Source organism: Orycteropus afer, unplaced genomic scaffold (assembly GCF_000298275.1).
Source record: "Orycteropus afer afer isolate SDZICR_OR568_19922 unplaced genomic scaffold, OryAfe1.0 scaffold00116, whole genome shotgun sequence".
Lineage (NCBI taxonomy): Eukaryota > Metazoa > Chordata > Mammalia > Tubulidentata > Orycteropodidae > Orycteropus > Orycteropus afer.
The window spans coordinates 5,137,895-5,160,419 of NW_006921703.1; the positions used below are offsets into that span (position 1 = coordinate 5,137,895).

Here is a 22,525-nt window from a genome sequence, read left to right on the forward strand (position 1 = left end):
CTCATGGAATAAGTTATGAAATGTTTCCTCCTACTTTTTTGGAAAAATTTCAGTAGTATTGTAGTCATTTCTTCTGTAAGTGTTTGGTAGACATCCCTAGTGAAGCTATCTGGTCCAGGACTTTTCTTTGTTTGGAGGTTTTTAATACAGATTCAATCTCTTCACTTGTTATAAGTCTACTGAGATCTATTATCTCTTCTTGAGTTAATATAGGCATTTCATGTATTTCAGGATGATTGTCAATTTCCTCTAAATTGTCCAATGTGTTAGATGTATATATTCTTTTATGCATATTCTGTGTCCATACATTGTTAATTTTCATAAACGTATTACAGTGTATTATAGAATTGTGCTTTTCTTGTTTATTTTAACTCAGCACTATATTTTAAGACCTATCAATATTGTAAGGAGCCCTGGTGGTGCAGAGATTTAAGTACTTGGCTGCTAACCAGAAGGTTGGCAGTTCAAACCTACCAGCTGCTCTGTAGGAGAAAGATGCCACAGCCTGCTTCTGAAAATATTATGCCTTGAAAACCTTATCGGGCAGCTGTATTCTGTTTTATAGCATTGGTGTGAGTTGGAATAGACTCAAAGATGAAAACAATGTTTATCAGTATTTATTGTTGTGAGTACATTTAATCCAAGGCTTCTTTCTGCTACTTAGTCTTCCATAGAGCTCATTTACACTATTATTTTCCCAGTTTTGGATGCATAGATTTCCTCCAATTTCCTGCTCCACATACAATGACATGACATTTGACACATTGCTATGGTATAATTTCTCTTGGGTTCCTACTTATGATTATGATTTCTGAATCATGAGCTATACATATTCCTAATCTAAGCACTGACAGATCTCATTGTACTATTCCCATGGACACTTGACTATAATTAAGCCTTAACTTAAAATTTTAAAATCTTCCGGGAGTTACCTTTATGCACCTAAGACATTTGACTGCTAACCAGAAGGCTAGCAGTTCAAACTCATCAGCCACTCATCAGAAGGAAGACTGGACAATCTACTTCCATAGAGATACTGCCTTGGAAACCCAAGGAGGGGTTTCTACGAGTTAGAATTGAGTCAACAGCAATGAGTTTTTTTTTTTTTTTTTTTCCCCCCAGGAAGGAAATGAGGCTGAAGAATATGAAGCAGAGTGAATTCTTTGGATTAGAATCATTTGATTCCATTATTATTTCTTAAATCTGATTTAGGAGGTTACTGAGCATTTCACCATTGATTGAATCATCCTAAGAGGCTGAAAGTAGACTGCTTTCCTGAGTAGAATTCTTGCTTTCTATGAGAGAGTTCTGGGTTTGATTCCTGGGCAATGTACCTTAAGCACAACCACCAACTGTCAGTGAAGGCTTACATGTTGCTATGAAGCTGAAAAGATTTCATAAGGGCTTCCAGACTAAGGTAAACTAGGAAGAAAGGCCTGGTGATCTAATTCCAAAAATTAACCAATGAAAACCCTCTGGGTCAGAAAGGTCCCATTGTGCATGAGATTACCCTGAGTCAAGTGGCCAGCTCAATGACAGCTAACAACAACAACAAAATGGGGACCCTGCAACTCTTCAATCTCTTCTACGTATTTAACAACTACATATAAGTGTTTAGAAAAAATGATAAAACACTGTTAACTCACAATAAACTACAGATTTTACTGTATTTTCAAATAGATTTAAGTATCCACCTATATATGGTTGCTGTTATTTGCCATCGGGTTGGACCTTACTCATAAAGACCCCTCCTTGGGATTCTGAGGTGATATCACTACAGAATTAGATTGCCCAACCTTCTTTCTAAGGAGTGGCTGTTGGGTTTGAACTGCCAGCCTTCTAGTTAGTAGTCAAGTGCCTTAGGTATTACACTACCAGAGTTCCCATCCACCTATAGAGGAACTAGATATAGACTCTTGTCCCTCCAAAAGAGAGTTGTGTATTAGAACTCTCTAGATGAAAGGAAAAAATATGTCAACTACGAGTGAAAATTAAAAGTCCTAGAAATTTAATAAAGCAAATATTATACATACTATGTCTTGAATAAAGAAGCTTCTTGTCTCCTTATGTATAGTTTACTTATCAGGTCTAATTCACACATTTGATTATAAAGAATGCCTTTTTCCAATAGACAAAATTTATCCATTAAAAATGTTTATGAAATTCCTAGCACACGATCTCTAGTGTTCTAAGTGCTAGAGATAAAATGATGAAACAAAATAGACAGTGCCTATTTTTTAAAATGTAATTGAATATACATACATACCTATATATAGATATTCATATCCATATATATGGATAAGTAGGTATATACAATGGCTTTTCTTGAACCATCAAATAATACAACACAATGTTATATACAATGCATTAGTGATAAATAAATCTGAAAGTATTGTGAAGAGAAAGGTGAAAGTTTTTATTCTAAGTAAACATTAGCATTCTTGTATTCCTTCTTTGTTCCCCAGCTGATTCTGAGGTTGAGGAGCCCACTTGGTCATTTCTGGTATCTTCAGTAAAAACAAAATGCATATCCAGTAAAAATTGGTGAAAATATATTCAATAATTTCTATAATTGTAATCATACTGGCCCCACAAAAGAGACCCAGCTGACCGCCAACATCTGCTGTAATAAAACCAGTAAACAAATAGAGTAAATCATAGCTTTTTAATATAATAAGCAAATTAAACATTATTAGAAGTTAATTTTTTAAAGCTAATAAGGCAATCATAACTGTATTATGTAAAGATGAGTTAATTGTATAATTTTAAAACTTGTTATAAAATCTAAAAATAAAAAACCAGTTGCCATCAAATCAATTTCGACTCATGGTGACCACATGTGTTATATATGTTATAAATTAATAGCAATTAATGGTATAGTAATATAATTATGAAACAAATCATTTCAAAAAGGAGAGAAAGAGCAAACATAGCATCTGTTTCCCAAAATATAATCCAAAGCCTTTGAAGGATATGAAGTCTGGGCAAAATCTTAAAAAATTTTACATAATTAAAAATTCACATTAATATGCTGACTGAAGAGCCACATTGTGTCATTCAGGCAACATTATTGAGTGATGATGCGTCTTAGCAACATAATATTTAGAAGCAGTTTGTGACTTCAAGCATCCAAATTTTCTTTTTAACCATGTGCAATATTTCACTTTGGTGAAATGTCTTAAAACAAAACAACCTTCTTAAACAGATTACATTATTAATTTTTTTTTTATCAGTGCCCTAGAACATTCTTAGCCTCATTCTGTTTTTGGTTGTTTGGTAATTAAATATAAGCTTCTCCTAGAGCTTTGTTAGTTATGTGCCGTCGAGTCGTCCCCGACTCATAGCGACCCCTCCTTGGGTTTTCGAGGCAGTATCACTACAGAAGTAGGATTCTTGCCCAACCTTCCTTCCTAGAGCTTTAGGGAACCTATATATTTCTTCCCTATCCAGGGCTTCAGCTGTCATGTCTTACTGCTATCATTTTGCTTGACTCTAGTATAATGTTTTGACTTCCTCTAATCTGCAATGAAATCTAAGAAATTAGAAATTAGCTTTGCTAAGAATTGAGTAAAAAAGGAGAATGAACAGACAGGGCTGTACCCTAAATATTCAACTTTGCCTGTGCAGATTCTTCTTTTTAGCCGTGTTTGGAGGTAAGAGGTGGTTGACATCTTATACAAAGGCAGGATTGCTGAAACACATTACAGGAATCACTTGATGACGGGTAAGTATGAAGGGAAATAAGATACTAAGTGTAAGGATGATGATAACCTCTTCTTTGTCGGAATTAATGTGTGGCCTCCTTGAAGTTTTACTACTACTCCAGGGAGTAGCACATTATCAGATTTAAATGGCAGGCAAATGACTGTTGATTTTTTTTCTTCCATTAATAAGCTAAACATTATACTAAAACAAAAACACCATGCTTTTGAGTCCATTCCAATTCATGATGACCCTACCTATGTAATAAAATTGTCACATGGGATATTCAGTGGGTAATGTTTTGCAAGTAGATCACCAGGGCTTTCATCAAAGATGCCTCTGGGTGGACTTGAACCATCAAGTTTCCAATGAGCAGTAGAGGATATTAATCATTTGCACTACCCAGGCACTCCAAACTCTTAATATGAAAGGCAAAATAACTAATAGAAAAGAAAATTGAGGAGGAATTAAATAACACTTACCGAGTAACTCAGACACACTCACTGCTTTTTGCTGCTGTGTTATTTTATAGTTTAAGTCACTATAGTTTATTTCAATGTGCACAAGATTCTCCCTAGAAATAAGAACAGAGTTAAGATAACTGAAGATTGTCAGCACTACCTCTAATTCCTTTGACAAAAGTAATATTAATTTTTCATTCATTAGTTATTTAATGTTGAATTAGATGCATCATTTTGTTCAATATTAATTAAAATGGGTTCATTTGGAAGATAACCTTATCATGTTGGTATTTAGGAACCAAGTAGATCCAGGTGGACCATCAGTAGACCCACGAATTTTTCTATGTATCATTTCTGAGTGTGATGATTAAGTTTATGTGTCAGCTTCACTAGGCTATGGTGCCTGTTGTTTCAACAAACACTAATCTAGATGTTTCGATGAAGGTTTTTAACTGTGATTCACATTTAAATTTATTGACATGAAATAAAGCAGGTTATAATAATGTGAGTGGGCCTCACCCAATCAGTTGAATGACTTACAAGCAAAAATTAAGGTTTTCTAAGACAGAGGGATTCTGCCTTAAGACTGTAACATAGGAATCCTGCTGGCATTATCTTCTCACTACCTTGTTGTTGTTGTTGTTGTTAAGTGCTGTTGAGTCGTTTCCGACTCATAGCGACCCCATGCACAGCAGAACGAAACACTGCCTGATCCCGCACCAGCCCCACAATCCCTGCTATACTTGAGCCCATCATCGCAGCCACCATATCAATCCATCTCATTGAAGGCCTCCCCCTCTTTCGTCGACCCTCCACCCTACCAAGCATGACATCCTTCTCCAGGGAATGGTCCCTTCTTACAACATGACCAAAACAGGTGAGACGAAGTCTGGTCATTCTTGCTTCCAAGGAGCATTCTGGCTGCACTTCCTCCAGGACAGATCTGTTAGTTCTTTTAGCAGTCCACGGTACTTTCAGCATTCTTCGCCAGCACCACAACTCAAAAGCATCAACTCTTCTTCGGTCTTCCTTATTCATTGTCCAGCTCTCACATGCATACCAGGCAATTGGAAATATCATGGCTTGTGTCAGGCGCACCTTAGTCCTCAATGAGATATCCTTGCTCCTTAGCACTTGAAACAGTTCCTTCGCAGTTGACTTTCCCAATGCTACACGTCGTCTAATGTCCTGACTGCTGCTTCCATTGGCATCGATTGTAGAACTACCTAGCTTACTGATTTTGGACACAAAACTGTCAGGAGTTTGCACCTGACTTCAGATTTTGGACTTACCAGCCCTGTCTATTGCATGATGTACTTCTTTATCTGTCTCTCTCTATCTTTATGTCATTTTTTCATACATATTTGTAATAAAATATTTGTAACTACTTTAATATGCTGAATAGATATTTATATTTATTAATTTTCCAGTTTCTTGCTATATTAGTCAGGGTTCCCTAGAGAAGCATAACCAATTTTGTGTGTACATATCTATATCTATACATATCTATATATATATCCTTCTCTCCATAATAACCAATTATAAATTTTAAATTACCAAGTATTTTATATATATATATATATATATATATATATAATAGCCAATTACACACACATACATATTTATAAAATAACCAAGTGTGGAGAGGGAGAGAGAGAGGAGAGAGAGAAAGAGTGGGCAAGCAAGCTCTGGTAGTGTAGTGGATAAGGCATTTGGGTGATAAGCAGAAGGTCAACAATTCAAACCCACCAGCTGCTCTGTAGAAGGAAGATGGGGCTATCTACTTCAGCAAATATTTAGTCTCAGAAACCCAGTTGAAGTCATTATGAGTCAGAATCAACTCAATGGCAATGAGTTTGGTTTGGGGTATTTTGTTTATATGTATAATGGCCAATTACAAATGTGTGTGTGTATGTGTTTGTATGTGTGTGTTATATATATGTAACTCTTACTAATACAGCAAGAAAGAGGAAAAAATATTAAATGTAAATATCTATTCAAGTATTTATTTATACATATTTAAATATGTATCTAATTTTAATTCATATTCTCACTCTGTCCTTTCTTAATGTGTCCATAGAGAAATCACATTGTTTTCCTGAATATTGGTTTCCTCATCTGAAGTCAGGATTTTAGAGTTGAATTCTCAGAGTTGTGGTGAAGAGGCACTAAATAAAATATGTAAGGAATCAGCACAGAATTAACATATATTGGATGTTCAACAACTTACTTTATGTCATTAATATATTAAGTCAGATACTCTGTTCTCTTAGTGTCTTCTAGAAATCTTTGTATAACCAAAATGACTTAAGTATTACTTTAAAATGTAGCTCTTCATGAGGTCTTGGAGGCCCTTGTTCTCTCTATCTCCAACTCACATCTCTACCTTGACCATCCCCGTATCTCTTGATAATTTTACTTAGATGTATAAGTATTTCAAATTTAACATATCCCAAGTGAAATTCTTGCTATTTCCCCTTTCATAATGTAAAATTTCATGTCTAATCTATCAAAAAATCTTATTTGCTCTACCTTCAAAATATATGCAGAATCTTATCACTTCTCATCCTCTTCATTGCTATCATCCTTGACAGAGTCTCCATTGTCTCTTACCTGGATTTTTGCAACAGTTCCCTCTGCTGCTAACTTGAATGCAACCGATTCCAAAAAACACACATCTTCTATTCTTCACATAATAACAAAGTAAACCTTCTCAATTTGCCAAATCATGTCAATCTTCTACTGGAAACTCTACAGAAACTTTACAATTTAAATAAAAGTCCTGCATGATGCTATAAGATCTCTGTCTGCCTTCCTACCTCCTCATTATGACTTCTGTCCACTCATCTCCTGCTACTCTTGGCCATTTCCCACTCTGCTCTGGTCATACCAGCAACCATTTTGTTCCTTTAATATACAAACACAGTCTTGGCTCAGGGCTTTTCCCTGTATTTGTATTTCTTTCCTTCTGGAATGTTCTTCTCTCACATAATGCCAAAGCTAGCTCTTGTATCTCCTTTATCAGCATCGGCATCGGTTGCCATAAAGTTAATTCTAACTTAAAAGTGTCTGGAGCAACCACAGCACACATATTGCAACTGACATTTAAGAAACTACCACTTATTGAGTTTTAGTGTGGTATCAAAAAAAAAAAAATTCTTCAATTATCTAACAAGGGTATTAAAACATGCCTCCTTTTTTAAACTACATACCTAAGTAAGGCTATTCTTCATATTCTTCAATCAAAATAACCTAAACCAACAGATTTAATGCAGAAGCCAAAATGAAAATATATCTCTCTTCTGTTTAGCCAGACATTAAGGAGATTTGCAAAAATCTAAAACAATTTTACTACTCTTCCTAAAATTTTGCTTTCTGAAAATAGTTATTTGTAAAAATCTTTTATTTAAGTTAATAAATGGTGGACTTATTATTGTTTTAAATTAATAAATACACATTTTACAGTTTAAATTTCTAATACAATGTGATAAATATTTATAGCTACCAAAAGAAAGCTCATTAGGCTCCTCAGTAAGAGTGTTACTGGATTCTGAAACCAAAAAGTTCAAGAAGAACTGATTTCAAGAAGCCATTACTCAACTGTTTCCTTCTTACATTGTCTTGTTAGGTGCTGTCCAGTCAGCTCCAACTCATAGCATTCCTGTGTACAACAGAACAAAACACTATCCTGGCCTGTCCCATCCTCACAATCTTAACTCACAATCTTATAAATACCAAAAAACAACAAAAATGTATCTCTATGGAAGTAGATCGCCTAACCTTCCTTCCAAGGAGTGGCTGGCAGATTTGAACTGGCAACCTTCTGGTTAGCAGTCAAATGCCTTAGGCACTATGCCACCGGAGCTCCTCCTTATTTACCAATGTGTCTCTAAGAATCAATATCTATGCCACCATTCTCTATATTTAAATGATTATGGCTCTGAGGAGATCTTTATAAGCCCAAAGTTACAAAAGTGCTATTCTCATGCATATTTAAACATAAGAGGAATAATAACCAAACCAAAACAAAACTCACTGCCATCAAGTCGAATGCCACCAGAGTCTGAAGAGGAATAATACCAAAAACAAATAAGTTGTCTTATCTGATCAAAACCCACAGCCCAGAGAACAATCTACTCCTACTATGGCTCCCCCTAGCCCCTTTTCTAATCCTTTACCTCCATAGCACTGTCTGACTTCATGGATTTATTATCCATACCCACCTAAATGAAAATAAACATAGTGAAGGCAGAATCTTGCCTTTTGTACACTGAGGCAATCCTAATGCATAGAATACTTCCTGCATTTTGACAACTAGGAGCTAATAATTTATTTCTAAAATGGATGAATAGGGAAAAATTCAAAGACAAATCCAATGACTGAATAAATCAATATTAACTTGTCTTATAAGCTAATGTGAAAACCAAACCACTTATTTTTCATAAGGCAGTATTAATTCCTATTGAAAATGGACTCTACTAACAAACAATGTTTCCTGGAATTATGTACTGTTCTTTAATATATCTAAGAAACATGGTGTAAATCACTCTTCTTACTGTTTATGGTTTTAGAAATCAATGTTGTCAACTATGTTTAATTCAAAAAATATCATTAATGTGTTTACTTAATTTCTATTGGTTTAACTCTAGGCAATGAGAGAATGTACTTTTCTTAAGTAGGTAATTAGGAGGGATAGTAATATTTACAAATAATAAAACAGTTATCAAAGTGAAGGTAACAGTAAAGTTGCCTTGGAAGTCTAGAAATTTTAGTAATATTACAATCTTTTTTTTTAATCCCTTTGTACTCTTAACTTGTATGTAATGTTTAATTGGTAGTGTTTAATTTCTCAAGCACAGAATTATAACCATTATCAAGCATGAGCTATCTGTGGTTTTGAGAGAAGATAAATACTTCCCCACAAAAATATGGTGATAAGTACTCAGCTTCTCTCAGTCAATGTCAGTAATGTGGATCTTATTGAACCTGTGTGCAATAGTGAGAAATTATTCAGAATTTAAATCCAAGAATATTAATTGTGAGAAGCACAATTAAAATTAAATCTAGATTTTAATAATGGTAAAAAGATAAAAGAAAATAGTGCCTGTTGCATGTAGAAAACAATTAAGAGGTTATTCCACATTCTTGAACATGAGCACTGAATGAAAAGAAATGTATTGATTTTGCACAACACAAACAATTTTATACAAATTTTGCTCTAAAAATTAAAACAGAACAATTACAAAAAGTAATTTTTAAACTAATGAAATTGGCCTAAATTCAGCCACAATTTACCTTTATATTCACCTCCACACTGCCTGCCTCGGTCAAACTAATCTTTGTATCATTTTTTAAATGGAGTTTAGCATCTTCCGCATGAGGCCCTGGGCTGGTCTGGCTTTGTGGTTGTTTTCATAAGAAACACATAACCAGCTTCATGAAAAAATTAGGAGTTGTTTTACTTCAAATCACTCTACTGATAAGTTTTCAGGTCGTCTGACAAAATTTGTGGTTTCTGATTTACTATTGCTCTTTGATTTCTGACCTGATTTTCTATCTGTACACAAATGAGTTTCATAATTATATTTGTAAATTTTATGCTATAGTTCTCTCTAGGACTTAGGCAATCCTTGAGTCCAACCATCTTTGTTCAGCTACTCACTTTAGTTCTCCTCATAATGGCCCTATATGTAAATCATTTGATGAAATTAATCAGACACTTATTTATAATAATTCAGCATAAGGGGGAAAAAAGTGTTTTCGAGGATTAGCTTGCTTTATGCATAGATTTCTTTTCTGATTTACCGATATGTCTCCAAAACTCAAGATCTATGCCACCATTCTCTACATTTAAATAACTACAACTCTCAGGAGATAACTATAAGCCAAAAGTCACACAAAGTGCTCTTCTCACACATATTTAAACATAAGAAGAATAATACTGCAAGTAAATAATTTTTCCATATTAAAATGGCATCCAAATAAATGATTGTGCTAGACGTAAGTGCAAAGATATAATTTCAAATTTCCCAGATTTTCTTCTTTTAACCTAAGTGTTTGAAATCATGCCTCATCATCCCTGTCCTGATGAAAATACTTGTTCTTTCTGATTTGAGGAGATCACTGTATTTTCTAGCAATTTACTAGAATTCTAGAGAATTTTTTAAATTGCATTAATTTTATTTTTTTTTCCTGTGATTTGAACAGATTTCAAAGCTTTTTAAGTAGCGCACTAAAAAATTATTTGAAATATATTTCCAAAGTTAAGTAGATGGCTTAAATCAATTTTAAGTTAATTAATACATTTTTATCATATTAGATATAAGGCAAATGCCAATGTACTATATTGAAGTTTCACATCTTAGGCTTAGAGATATAAATGGGAGAAAGAGAGAGGGAAATGTTAAGGTTGCTATCTGATTTTTAAAAAAGTAGTTTTTTATGAAGTGTCATTTATAGTTTCTAAGAGCAGTAAGATATGGCAGAAAGAACAAATTTCATAGTCAACCTAGAGAATCAGAACTATGTGTCTCTATGGAAAACATATGAAAATCAGAGCCAAAGTTGTTGGGCATAAGTCTTCCTGTGCCACTGAACCCCTTCATAGGATAGTCACTTTAAATATAATGTATTTTAGTTTCCTCACCTATAGAATGAGGAAAATAATTTTTGCTTTATCAACCTTAAATAATTATTAGGTGGCTCAAACTATATAATAGAAAAATAATGGATTTTCATAATTTGAATCATTACTTAATATTGGTCAGCATTGATATTTTCCCCAGTTGAGGCAATAAAAAGTGTAATCATGAGCAAGTTACCCAAGAAAGTGTCATTTACTTTCCATAGATTTAAATCAGGGTATTAAAAGACATGATATTGTCCAATTCTAATATGTTATGCTTTTATTATTAATTCATCAATCTATTGACTGATCATAATTTTACTTTTGAGTAAAGGAAACATTAATGCTAATTATGTTAATTGATAAGACTAATAAGAGTACCTGATATACTCTTGGCTTTGATTCAACTTCTTTGAAAGATATTTCAAAGCTTTATGACTTGGAAAAGTGGAATAAGTGATGGTAGCAGGGTATTCTGTTTCTTCACAAGCAACAGGGCAGGTAGAATTATGTGTTCCCATTGTACATAAGCCTTTTGCTTCAATATAGTCTGAAATGAAAGTCAGAATAGGATATGTAGGGAATATAAATATATCACAGTGGGGATGACAGAGGACTTTCAAAGCATATAATTTCACTTTTTATTTAAAAAGGAGTTATTAAGTTCTATTACCCCTTAAGAAATACTGTTACAAAGCATATTATAAAACGTAGGATCTGTTACCCTTGAATTTATTGAGACACTGGATTCAGATCTTTGTTAAAAATAAAAACTTTCCAGGAGGACTCTAGGTGTAATTCCATGAAATATCAGACATTTGGACACAGAAAAATGGAAAGTTGTTTACAGGATATTTTGTGACTTTGAGGCGAACTTTCAAACATAATCTTGAAACCCAATGACTCAAGTTTTAACTATATATATATTTAGACTTGTTTCAACATACACTGGTGTAAAAAAAGGTGATCAAATATTTAATGACTCTTATTTTTGTGGGCTCTGTAACTGTTAAATCAACTTCTGAGGTTCTCCATTTTCTGTCTTGTCCTGGTGACTTTAGTACAGCCTGGTTATCCAAGTAAATGTGTATTGGAAAATAACCCCAGTAGGAGATGGCACTGGTCTTCAGCTTTCATTCAGATCATTGTCAGGTAACATTCCTCAATGCTCCTGGCTCTTGACTCTTGGTAGATATTCAGATTCTTGTTGCTTTGGTTTCGTTAATGAAACTCTTTCTTCTTGTAAACACACCCTTTGTTCTCCAAAATCCCCTGAAAGTATTACCTTTGAACTTGCTTAAAGGCACTCTGGTGGCCATGCCTAAGGCATGTGACTGCTAACCAGAAGGCTGGCAGTTCAAACTCACCAGCCACTCCTCAGAAGGAAAGTTCAGCAATCTACATCCATAGTGATACTGTCTTGAAAACTGAAGGATGGGTCGCTATGAGTAAGAGCTGACTCCATGGCAGTGAGTTTGATTTGGTTTGGTTTAAAAGAGCCCTGGTGGTGTAATGGTTAAGACATTTGGATGCTAACCAAAAGATTGGTGGTTCAAATCCACCAGCCCCTCTGTGGAAAGAAGATGGGCCAGTCTGCTTCCATAAAGATTTATAGCCTTGGAAACCCAACGGGGGCTGCTACGAGTCAGAATTGAGTCAATGGCAATAATTTTTTTTTTTTTTTGACCTTATTTACTGGATTTTGACTTTGATGTTCCTTTAGAGCATGACTTTCACTATGATCCAACAGTTTTTAAAACTGTTGATAATAACCAAAAAACTTCCGTACAAACACACATTACCTCATTTTCTTATAAGAATCCCTTAAAGAACAGCCTGCATAATTATCTTTCCCCCAAGCTTCCCCTCTAAACCTCAACAAGACAGAAAATCAGAATATATTTGGCAACGTAACTTCAACTTCATTGGTCAGAAATATGACTTATTTAAATTCAGCTTGTGACTTATAAAAAGGAACAGATCCATTCTAACTCAAGGCTCACTGATAAAAATACACCTACAGCAGAAATACCTTACAGTCATTAAAAAGAATGCGATGTATCAGTAACTGTTGTCTTGGAGATATTTCCATTTTTTTTTTGGAAATTCCTTTAAAAAAAAAATAAAAGGAAAAAAAAGTAATAAAATATAAAAGTATGTTGTTAGGTCTCATCAAATCAGTTCTGATTCTCAGCAACCCTATGTGCAACAGAACAAAATGCTGTCTGGTCTTGCACCATCCTCATCTTTGTCGCTATGTTTGAGCACATTTTTGCAGCTACTGTTTCAATCCATCTCACTGAAAGTCTTTTTAACTGACCTTCTAATTTACCAAGTATGATATACTTCTCTAGGGACTGGTCCCTCCTGATAGCATGTACAAAGTGTGTAAGACAAAGTGTCTCAAACCTCAATTCCAAAAAGCATTCTGGCCATATTTCTTCCATCACAGGTTTGTCCATTCTTATTGCAATTCGTCATGTATTCAATATTTTTCATCAACACCATAATCCAGATGCATCAATTTTTTTAAGTTTTCTTTATTTACTATGTAGCATTTGCATGCTAATTAGGTGATTGAAAATACAATGGCTTGAATCAGGCACACCATAGTCCTCAAAGGAGCTCTGGTAGCATAGTGGCTAAAGCACTTGACTGCTAACCAGAAGGCTGGCGGTTCAAACCCACCAGCCACTCCTTGGAAGGAAGGTTGGGCAATCCTACTTCCCTAGTGATACTGCCTCGGAAACCCAAGGAGGGGTCGCTATGAGTCGGGGCCGACTCGATGGCACATAACAACAACAACAACATAGTCCTCAAAGTGACATCTTAATTTCTTTTACACTTTAAAGAGGACTTTTGCAGCAGATTTGTCCAAAGCAAAATGTCATTTGATTTACTGACTGTTGCTTTCATGGGCACTGATTGTGGATCCACGTAAAATGAAATCCTTGACAACTTTAATCTTTTCTCCACTTATAATAATGCTTCTTATTGGTCCAGTTGTAAGGATTTTTGTTTTCATCACATTGAAGTGTAATATATGCTGGAGTCTCTTGTCTTTGATGTTAATCAGTAAATGCTTGAAACCTTCTTCACTTTCTGCAAGCAAGGTTGTGTCATCTGCATATCAGAGGTTGTCAATGAGTCTTCCCCCAATCCTCAAGCCATATATTTCTTCAAATCATCCAGCTTCTAAGACTATTTGCTCAGCACATAGACTGAATAATTATGGTGAAATGGTACGACCTTGACACACACCTTTCCTTAATTTAAACTGTGTGTTATCCCTTTGTTCTGTTCTAGTGAGTGGCTCTTGGTTGCTTTTGAGCAAAATTAAGTATTTTGGAATTTCCATTTTCTGCAGTGTTTTCCATATTTTGTTATGATCCATAGAGTTGAATGTCTTTGCATAGTCCATTAAACACATGTAAACATTTCTGCTATTCTCTTCTTTCAACCAAGATCCATCTGACATTAGCAATGATATTCTTTGTTCCACGTCCTCTTCTGAATCTGGCTTGAATTTCTGGCAGTTCCTTGTAAATGTACTGTTGCAACTGTTTTTGAATTATCTTCACTAAAATTTTACTTTTGTGTGATATTAATAATATTATTTAAAAATTTCCATGTTCTGTTGGATAATGTTTCTTTGGAATGGGTGTAAATGTAGATCTCTTACAGTTGGTTAGCAAGGTACCTCTTTTCCAAATTTCTTGGTGTAGTTAGTTGAGTGAGCATTTCCAATATTACCTAAATTTGTTGAAACATATTTCACCTATGCCCTCAGTGCATCTTGGACTTCTTCCTTCAATACCATCAGTTCTTGATCTTATGAAACCTTCTGAAATGGTTAAATGTCAACCAATTCTTTTTGGTACAGTAACTGTGTATTCCTTCCATATCCCTTTGATGTTTTCTTTGTTGTTCAACATCTTGCCCATATAATCTTTCAATACCAGAACACCAGAACTGCAGGCTTGAATTTTCTTCAGATCTTTCAGATTGAGAAATATCAAATATGTCCTTCCCTTTTGGTTTTCTAACTCTAAGTCTTTGCACATTTCATTATAATACTTCACTTTGTCTTCTTAAGCAGCCTTTTGATTTCTTCTGCTCAGCACTTCATCATTTCTTCCTTTCACTTTAGCTGCTCTATATTGAAGAACAAGTTTCAGAGTTTCTTTTGATACCCAGTTTGGTCTTTTCTTTCTTTCTTGTCTTTTTAATGACTTTTTTTTTTTTTATTTCTTCAAGTATGATGTGCTTGATATCTTCCCTCAAATCATCTGGTCTTCTGTCATTTATGTTCAATGTGTTAAATCTATTCTTGGGATGGTCCCTAAATTCAGGTGGGATAAACACAAGGTAATACTTTGGCTCTTGTGGATTGGTTTTAATTTTTGGCTCCTGGACTTGTTCTGGCTGATGATATTAAGTTTCCTATTGTCTCTTTCCAAAAACGTAGTCAACTTGATTCCTGTGTATTGCATCCAATGCAGTCCACATGTAGAGTTGCAATTTATGATATTGAAAAAAGGTATTTCCAATGACTAAGCCTTTAGTCTTGAAAAATTCTATCATGAGATCTCTGGCATAATTTCTATCACCAAGGCCATATTTTCCAGCTACCAACCCTTGTTCCTTATTGCCAGCATTTGCTTTCCAATTACCAGTAATTATCAATGCACCATGATTGCAAGTTTGATCAATTTAAGATTGCAGAAGTTGGTAAAAATTTCAATTCTTAATCTTTGGCATAAGTGGTTGATGTATGAATTTGAATAGTAATTGTATTAACCTGTTTTCCTTGAAGGCATGTGTATATTTTGGTATCAGTGACAAGGTTGTACTTCAGGATAAATCTTGAAATATCCCTTTTGATGATGAATACAATTCCATTCCTCTTCAGTTTTTCATTCCTGGCATAGTAGAGCATGTATTTCTCTGATTCAAAATAGTAGACCATATTTTTATCTGAGTCTATGGCCCTGATATTTTAAATAGTTGCAGGGTCACCAATGAGAGCCAGGTTTCAGCAGAGCTTCCATATTAAGACAGACTAAGAAGGAGGACATGGTGATCTTCTGAAAAGCTAGCCACTGAAAACAAATATCAGTGGAATATTGTCTGATACAGTGCCAGAAGATGAGCATCTCATGTTAGAAGTCACTCAAAATATGACTGGGGAAGAGCTGCCTCCTGGAAGTAGAATTGAACTTAATGATGTGGCTGGAGTGCAGCTTTTAGGCTCTTCAGTTGCTGATGTGGAACAACTCAAAATAAGAAGAAACAGCTGCAAATAACCATTAATTGAAATATGGAATGTCTGAGGTAAGGATTTAGGAAAATTGCAAGTCATCAAAAATGAAATGGAATGCATAAAGATTGATATCCTTAGCATTACAAAATGATATATGTGGAGAAAGCTATGATACAATGTATTAGAGGATTAACAGTAGTTGAGGGGTCAATGGTATGTAAACACTTTTTTAAAAGTTTCACCTTAAGAGGAAATTGTTCCCTGTAAATATGGTATGCATAGTTATGATTATATTTGTGTAAATGTATGATATATTTTAATGTAATGTATTTATAATGAAATAAATCAGTGAAAGGATGGTCACTCAGATAATGAGAGTAATTATTAGAGTAATGTGTTATTTAATGATTTTTACATAATTTCTTTTTATTCTGCAAATTGAACTATTCACAAAGAACAGGTTTTATTTATTTAATAAGAAAACAAGAAAGCTATTCTTATTTTAAGATATTAAAAAAAACACAGAAACATTTCTGCAGATTTAGAAATTAAAAACTCTTTTACTATTATTTGTCATGGTGTATCTTGAATTCAAGGTTTTTTTTTTCTTTCTTTTTTTAACTGTCTGTGACTATTTAAGCTAATCTTCTTGAATTTAGGAACATTAATTGACTTATATTCTATATTCTGTTCCAATTCAGGGCACCCATAATATTATTTAATGTCTTATTATTTGAAGGATTTTTATAGAAATATTGAAAATTAAAAAGTAAATTAAAAAAAATAAGCCACTTACCAAGTACAGGAGAAACACAGTTGTAAAACTTATGTAGGTCACATTCTACCATATTTCCTTAAAAACAATGAATATAATATAGAGAGACTTTACATTGTATAAAGTAAGAATCCTATTGACAAAAATACTTTTCTTATCTACTTACTTACCTACCAATCTGCCTACCTACCTACCTACATACATAAATTAGTTCTTTTGTAAGAAAAGTAGGATAATAAGTTAGCGCTCAATGTAAATATACATCCGATCACATGTTTAGGAGACCTTCAACACATTCTGTGCACCTTCTATGCTGTTCCTTCTATCCATTGATATGCACGTGCCCAGTTGCCTTTCCAGGAATAGAATGGGGGCAGGTAAGTACCAATATTTATTAATCACCTGCTGTGGATCTTGAGGCGAATAGTAAAATCAATACTCATCAGAATTGATATAATACAGGGCTTTAAACCAGTTCTTCCTAATTAAGTTATGTCCAATTAAATGAAATTGGAATGAACCCAAATTTGTAAAATGGGGGTGTACCAGAATGATAATTGGAACAGAAAAAATTATTGATCAACACCCTGCTAGAAAATTAATTTCCCTTTTGGAAAACAAGGGCAGTGTGTACATTGCATAGCAATCAAATCTCTTGACAGGCAGAGTCTGAAATAATGGTGTCTTGCTCAAAGATAGTGGCCAATGACACTGCTTTGAATGTGTGTAGTTCTCCACAGTCCTAGCAATAATCTAGTCTCCAACATAAGTTTCCTAGTTTCCCATTCCAGGGCATTGAACCATGATTTCCTTTGTTCTGGTTATCATTCCGATACACTCAGACTTTATAAACTTGAGTCTGTTCCAATTTTGCTGTATCAGCCCTGACTGAACTAGTTTAAACCAGTTCAAGCTGTGGTTTAATTCCTGGGCTGTTTCCAAACTATAGTGTTGCTCCTTCCTATTTATTGATTCATTATAACCCATGTGGGCTCTGAGATTAGTTATTTAGCATTAATACTTAGTCCATGTTATAGTCAAGATTATGTGTCAACTTGGCTGCGCCTAGTTTTGAGCATCTGGGTAGCTGCATGTAGTTGTTCCCCATGATGAGAATGGCAATCAACTCCATGGTGGAATCTACTGTAAGCAGTTGAGTAGCTGCCTTAGGGATGTGATCTGCTTCCAGTATATGAGAAGAAGCTTTGAGGAAGGTCTCTAGCTCCAGGGCATGTCTGGATCCTGCTTTTGGCCAAGTCATCAGTGGTCAGCCATGTTCTCTGGTCATCTTGGGACTATTTCTGGAGTTGAACTAGTGACCTGCCATGTTGCTTAACAATCTTGTAACCTTTTACCTGTTGACCTTGGATTTGTCACCCTCAGCAGCCAGCAGCTGCCTGAGTTAAGAAAAGTCTTCAGCTCCAGTGGGCCGGGAGCAAGAGGCAGAGCTGAAGCCTGACATCAAGGAGCCTTCACCCAGCCCCTAGAGGCACTTTGAACTTGGACTTGTAGCCTTCTAAACTGTGATAGAATAAATCCTTTTTATTAAAGACATCTATTTGTGGTATATTCTTGTTAGAGTGGCACTAGATGACCAAAACTGTCATTGATCCAGAAAAGAACCAAAGTAGATTTTTCCATTTACAGATTTGTGGATAAGCTTGGTTCACTATAGGAAAATGCTCTTTGCAAAGGAATTAAAAGAAGTAAAAATGAAAAAAAAAAAAAATTACTGCCAACATTAATTGCTAAAACCCTCACTTCTCCAAAGTGTGCCTTCTTGCAATTTTTTTGCTGGTATGAAGAAAAATAAAATTATATAAACAACCCATGTTTCAAAGCTAACTTTTGGAATTTCATCTACAAATTGTTAGTGGAAGTATTTTAAGTAATTCATTTAATATCTACAAGCCTCTATTTCCTCATTTATATAGTTTCAGAGGAACAAAGAAGGATCTAACCAAACAAGGTAGAATTCTTGAAAGTATTTGATAAACCCTAACATTTGTATAAATGTCATGCTTTGTGTTCTATCTTAGCAGTTTAATAAAATGGCAGGTTTTAGAGGTGTGCCTAAGGCATTTGACTGCTAACCAGAAGGCTGTTGGTTCAAATCCACCAGCCACTCCTCGGAAGGAAAGTTGGGCACTCTACTTCCATAGTGATTCTGCCTCAGAAACCCAAGGAGGGGTCGCTATGAGTTGGATCTGACTCGACTACAGTGAGTTTTAGTGAGATACCAATAATCTGGATTCTGTTGTTGTTGTTATGTGCTGTCGAGTTAGCCCTGACTCATAGCAGCCCCTCCTTGGGTTTCCAAGGTGATATCACTACGGAAGTAGATTGCCCAACCTTCTAGAAAGAGAGAAATGAACAATCTTAAAAATCCCTGAGAAATAATTTACTAGGCAGATATTTTGATACTGTTGTTACAGGGGCAGAGGCAGCATTAGTGTACTGTGTGTGAAAGTTCATATGTGCAAATGCATGAATGAGCGGTCATGATGATGAACTCATAGACCCAAATTGGTTTGGCCCTTAATCCCCTCCACACTTCTTTATGGATATTCTAGGGGAAGGGACAGAAGGAAATCTGCACAAAAACTATCTAACACTTATAGAGAATATACTGTGTGCCAGGCACTTTAAACTAGTTTACATACTTTTCATTTTTATAACAATCCTATAAAATAGGGGCCACAACAGTGAACTCAAACATACCAAGGATCACGAAGATGATGCAAAATGAAGCAATGTTTCATTCTGTTATGCACAAGGTAGCCAAAAGTGAAGCTGATTCAAAGTTACTAACAATAACTACATAAGGCAGGATACTATTATTATCCCCATTTACTGGATGTACAGAAAGTATAAGCCACTTGACTAAGGTCAGGTAGATGATAATTGTGAAGCTAAGATTAGCAGGCTGGATCAGATGCCAGCCATTCTCCGTCCTACTCTACTGTCTCATTCAGGGCTTGCCTCATATATCCATGACTCTGGAAACATTTGCAATTGTATTCAAAGGGGACCTGAAGTTTCTTTTCTAGCCACAGAGAAAAAAATTCCCAACAGTGAAATATTCAGTGTCTGTGAGACTTAGATACATGATTCAATTTTTCTTTCAAACAGAGAAAACCTTGATGAACAGTTTTAGACTTTTGAGAATATTCCATTTTTTTTCCAACCCTAACCCAGTCTCATCTCCTCCCTGCCCAGTAACCAACCCCCCTCTCCTATCTCTCCTGTGCATAACTTAAACATTCAATTTTAAACTTTTAAAGTAAGAATTAGGAACCTGCCACTAATAGGATTTTCTTTTCCAGAAATCTCTGATATAATCTGTCAGTTGAAGTTGTATTTGGCAAATGAAATATAGTTCAGCCTACAATTTTGTAAGAAGGAAATATGATGTAAAGATATGTTGATCTTCTATGCTTAAAATAAAAATAAATATAGTTAAGTAAGAGAGAAGTCATTCTTTATTTACCAGGAAGTAGAAAAGGCAAACATCCACATTGTTTTTCTATGTGCTGTGCTTTGCATTCCTTCAAGCAACCAGAGGTGCTGTAGCTGCTAAAATCCTGCAGCTTGATGTTAGGGTTGCATTCTCCCCAAGGGTATTCTTGATGAACTGTCTTGAGATGAAATAAACAGGAGATCTAGAGATTTTTCTGGGTCAATCCATCCATGTCCACCCCAAGAGAAAAAGTATATATACAATTTTACTTTTCTCTCAGAGCTCCTTGTTTTTTGTCTTTCATTTTCTCAGTTGACTGTACTTTTGTCTGCTTTGCCTGCTCTACAAACTTGGAAGTTCCTGTGGTTAGTATCATAATGGTTCTTTAACATATATCCCAAAATGCAGTGAATCGATAAAGTCAGAGTGACTGATTTTTCTAAAAGTTAACTTACATAAGGAAAATACGCTATTTTATAATTTCTGTAAATGATATATTAGTATATGCATTAGCATATACCCAAAACAGCAACCAAAATCACAAAAGCAATCTTTTATTGAACACCACTCCTCAGAAGGAAGGTTGGGCAATCTACCTCTGTAGTGATATTGCTTTGGAAACCCAAGGAGGGGTCGCTATGAGTAGAATCCAACTCAATGACACATAACAACAACAACATTATATGTGAGGCAACATGGTAAGTGCTTGCTTTATTTGATTTCACTTAAACTTCACAGTAACTTTGAAAAACAAACATTACTCACCATACTTTACAGAAAGGGGGTGGAACTTAAAGGAGTTAATTAAGGAAATTACTAAGTGGCTTGAGCAAGTGGTTGGCAAATGGACCTGGCAGTTTGACTCTAAAAGCCCTGCTTCTTCAACTTTACTTTTCTCTTTCCTATCTAATCTCATTGAGATAATGCACAGTTAGCAATGCAAGTGTATCTCCAGCCTTAATGACAATCTTTGTCTAATGAAATTTAAAATTACCTTGGACTTTGTAGGCTTCCCAGCTTTCAATTATATTCCATATGTGAATTCACTATTGTGATTAATGTATGCTCTGGTGGTGTAGTACCTAAGGCATTTGACTGTTAAGCAGAAGGCTGGTGGTTCAAACCCACTAGCCACTCCTTAGAAGGAAGATTGGGAAATCTACTTCCATAGTGATACTACCTCAGAAACCCAAGGAGGGGTCGCTATGAGTCAGAGATAAAACTCGATGGAAGTGAGTGAGCTTTTTAAGTAAAAGAAAATAACCTGAAGCTAAGTATTTCCAGTGGTATTCTAAAGGCATTCTGTTCTTGTTAGCCCCCAACTCATGGTGACCCCATGTGCAAAGGGATCAGACTATTGTGCTTCATAGGTTTTCATTGGCTGAGTTTTGGAAGTAGATTTCCAGGCTTTTCTTCCTGGTCTGTCTCACTCTAAAAGCTCTACTCAGCATCAGAGCAACCTGGAAGTCTCCAGTGACAGAGCCTAAAGGCATTACCGCATCCCAAATTCTTTCAGCATTCTACATTTTGTGAATACTTACCTTCACTTGGCTGATGGTTACCCATGCATGCATTCCCACAGGTGAAGACAAGCCTAAACCACCAAAATGTGGCACCTTCTTTGGTGAATGGATATCAAAGATGATACCAGCATCAAGAAAGCCAACGGCTGGGTCATCAGTGAATTCTTCCTGAAACAAAATGCCAATCGGTTATATGAATTTCTCCAAAATGCAAATTGATTATGTCAATTCCATACAAATTTGATCTTCTATATCAGAGTTCAATCTCTTTTCATACAAAACTTATGAAAATTAAAACCTATGACATGTTCTTCATGGTTGAATAACACTTCAATTCCTCAACATTTTTGCATAGATCACTTTCACCTTGATGGATGTCATATTATGACTGTTAGTCATCTTCTTTCTCTTGGCCCTCCCTTCACCTAGTGTGAATCTGAGGCCAGAGTCCTAGTAGCCTCCAGGAAAATCTTTAACCAGAAACCTTTTAGTGTCAGCAATACTTACAAAACTTTTGGAATTCTAAACACTCCCTAGGGCCTTTATCTGCCCTCCAGTCTCAGCAGGTATCAGGAACTTCCTCCGAACTCAGCATGCATCACAAAAGCCATCCGGATTCAGCACATATCGGAGATCTGCTCGGCTCCTGAAAGTCTTCCACATACCTGAGCCTTGCATCCTCCCTAGATAATATTTCCCTAAGTGGACTTTGAAGC

At 35.2% G+C, this 22,525-nt stretch overlaps 1 protein-coding gene across 1 annotated transcript in view; it reads right to left on the bottom strand.

The window, feature by feature from the left end:
* Positions 1–2,432: 2,432 nt before the first annotated feature.
* ASIC5 (acid sensing ion channel subunit family member 5) overlaps positions 2,433–22,525 on the bottom strand; it is a 52,918-nt gene continuing 32,825 nt past the window's right edge. Inside the window, exons 5-10 of the mRNA XM_007943977.2 lie at positions 21,828–21,977; positions 20,317–20,464; positions 16,848–16,904; positions 11,170–11,338; positions 4,185–4,276; positions 2,433–2,623 (exon numbers count right to left, since the gene is read on the bottom strand). Of these exons, the coding sequence (XP_007942168.1) occupies positions 2,433–2,623; positions 4,185–4,276; positions 11,170–11,338; positions 16,848–16,904; positions 20,317–20,464; positions 21,828–21,977 (807 nt within the window). The remainder of the gene's footprint in view (positions 2,624–4,184; positions 4,277–11,169; positions 11,339–16,847; positions 16,905–20,316; positions 20,465–21,827; positions 21,978–22,525) is intronic.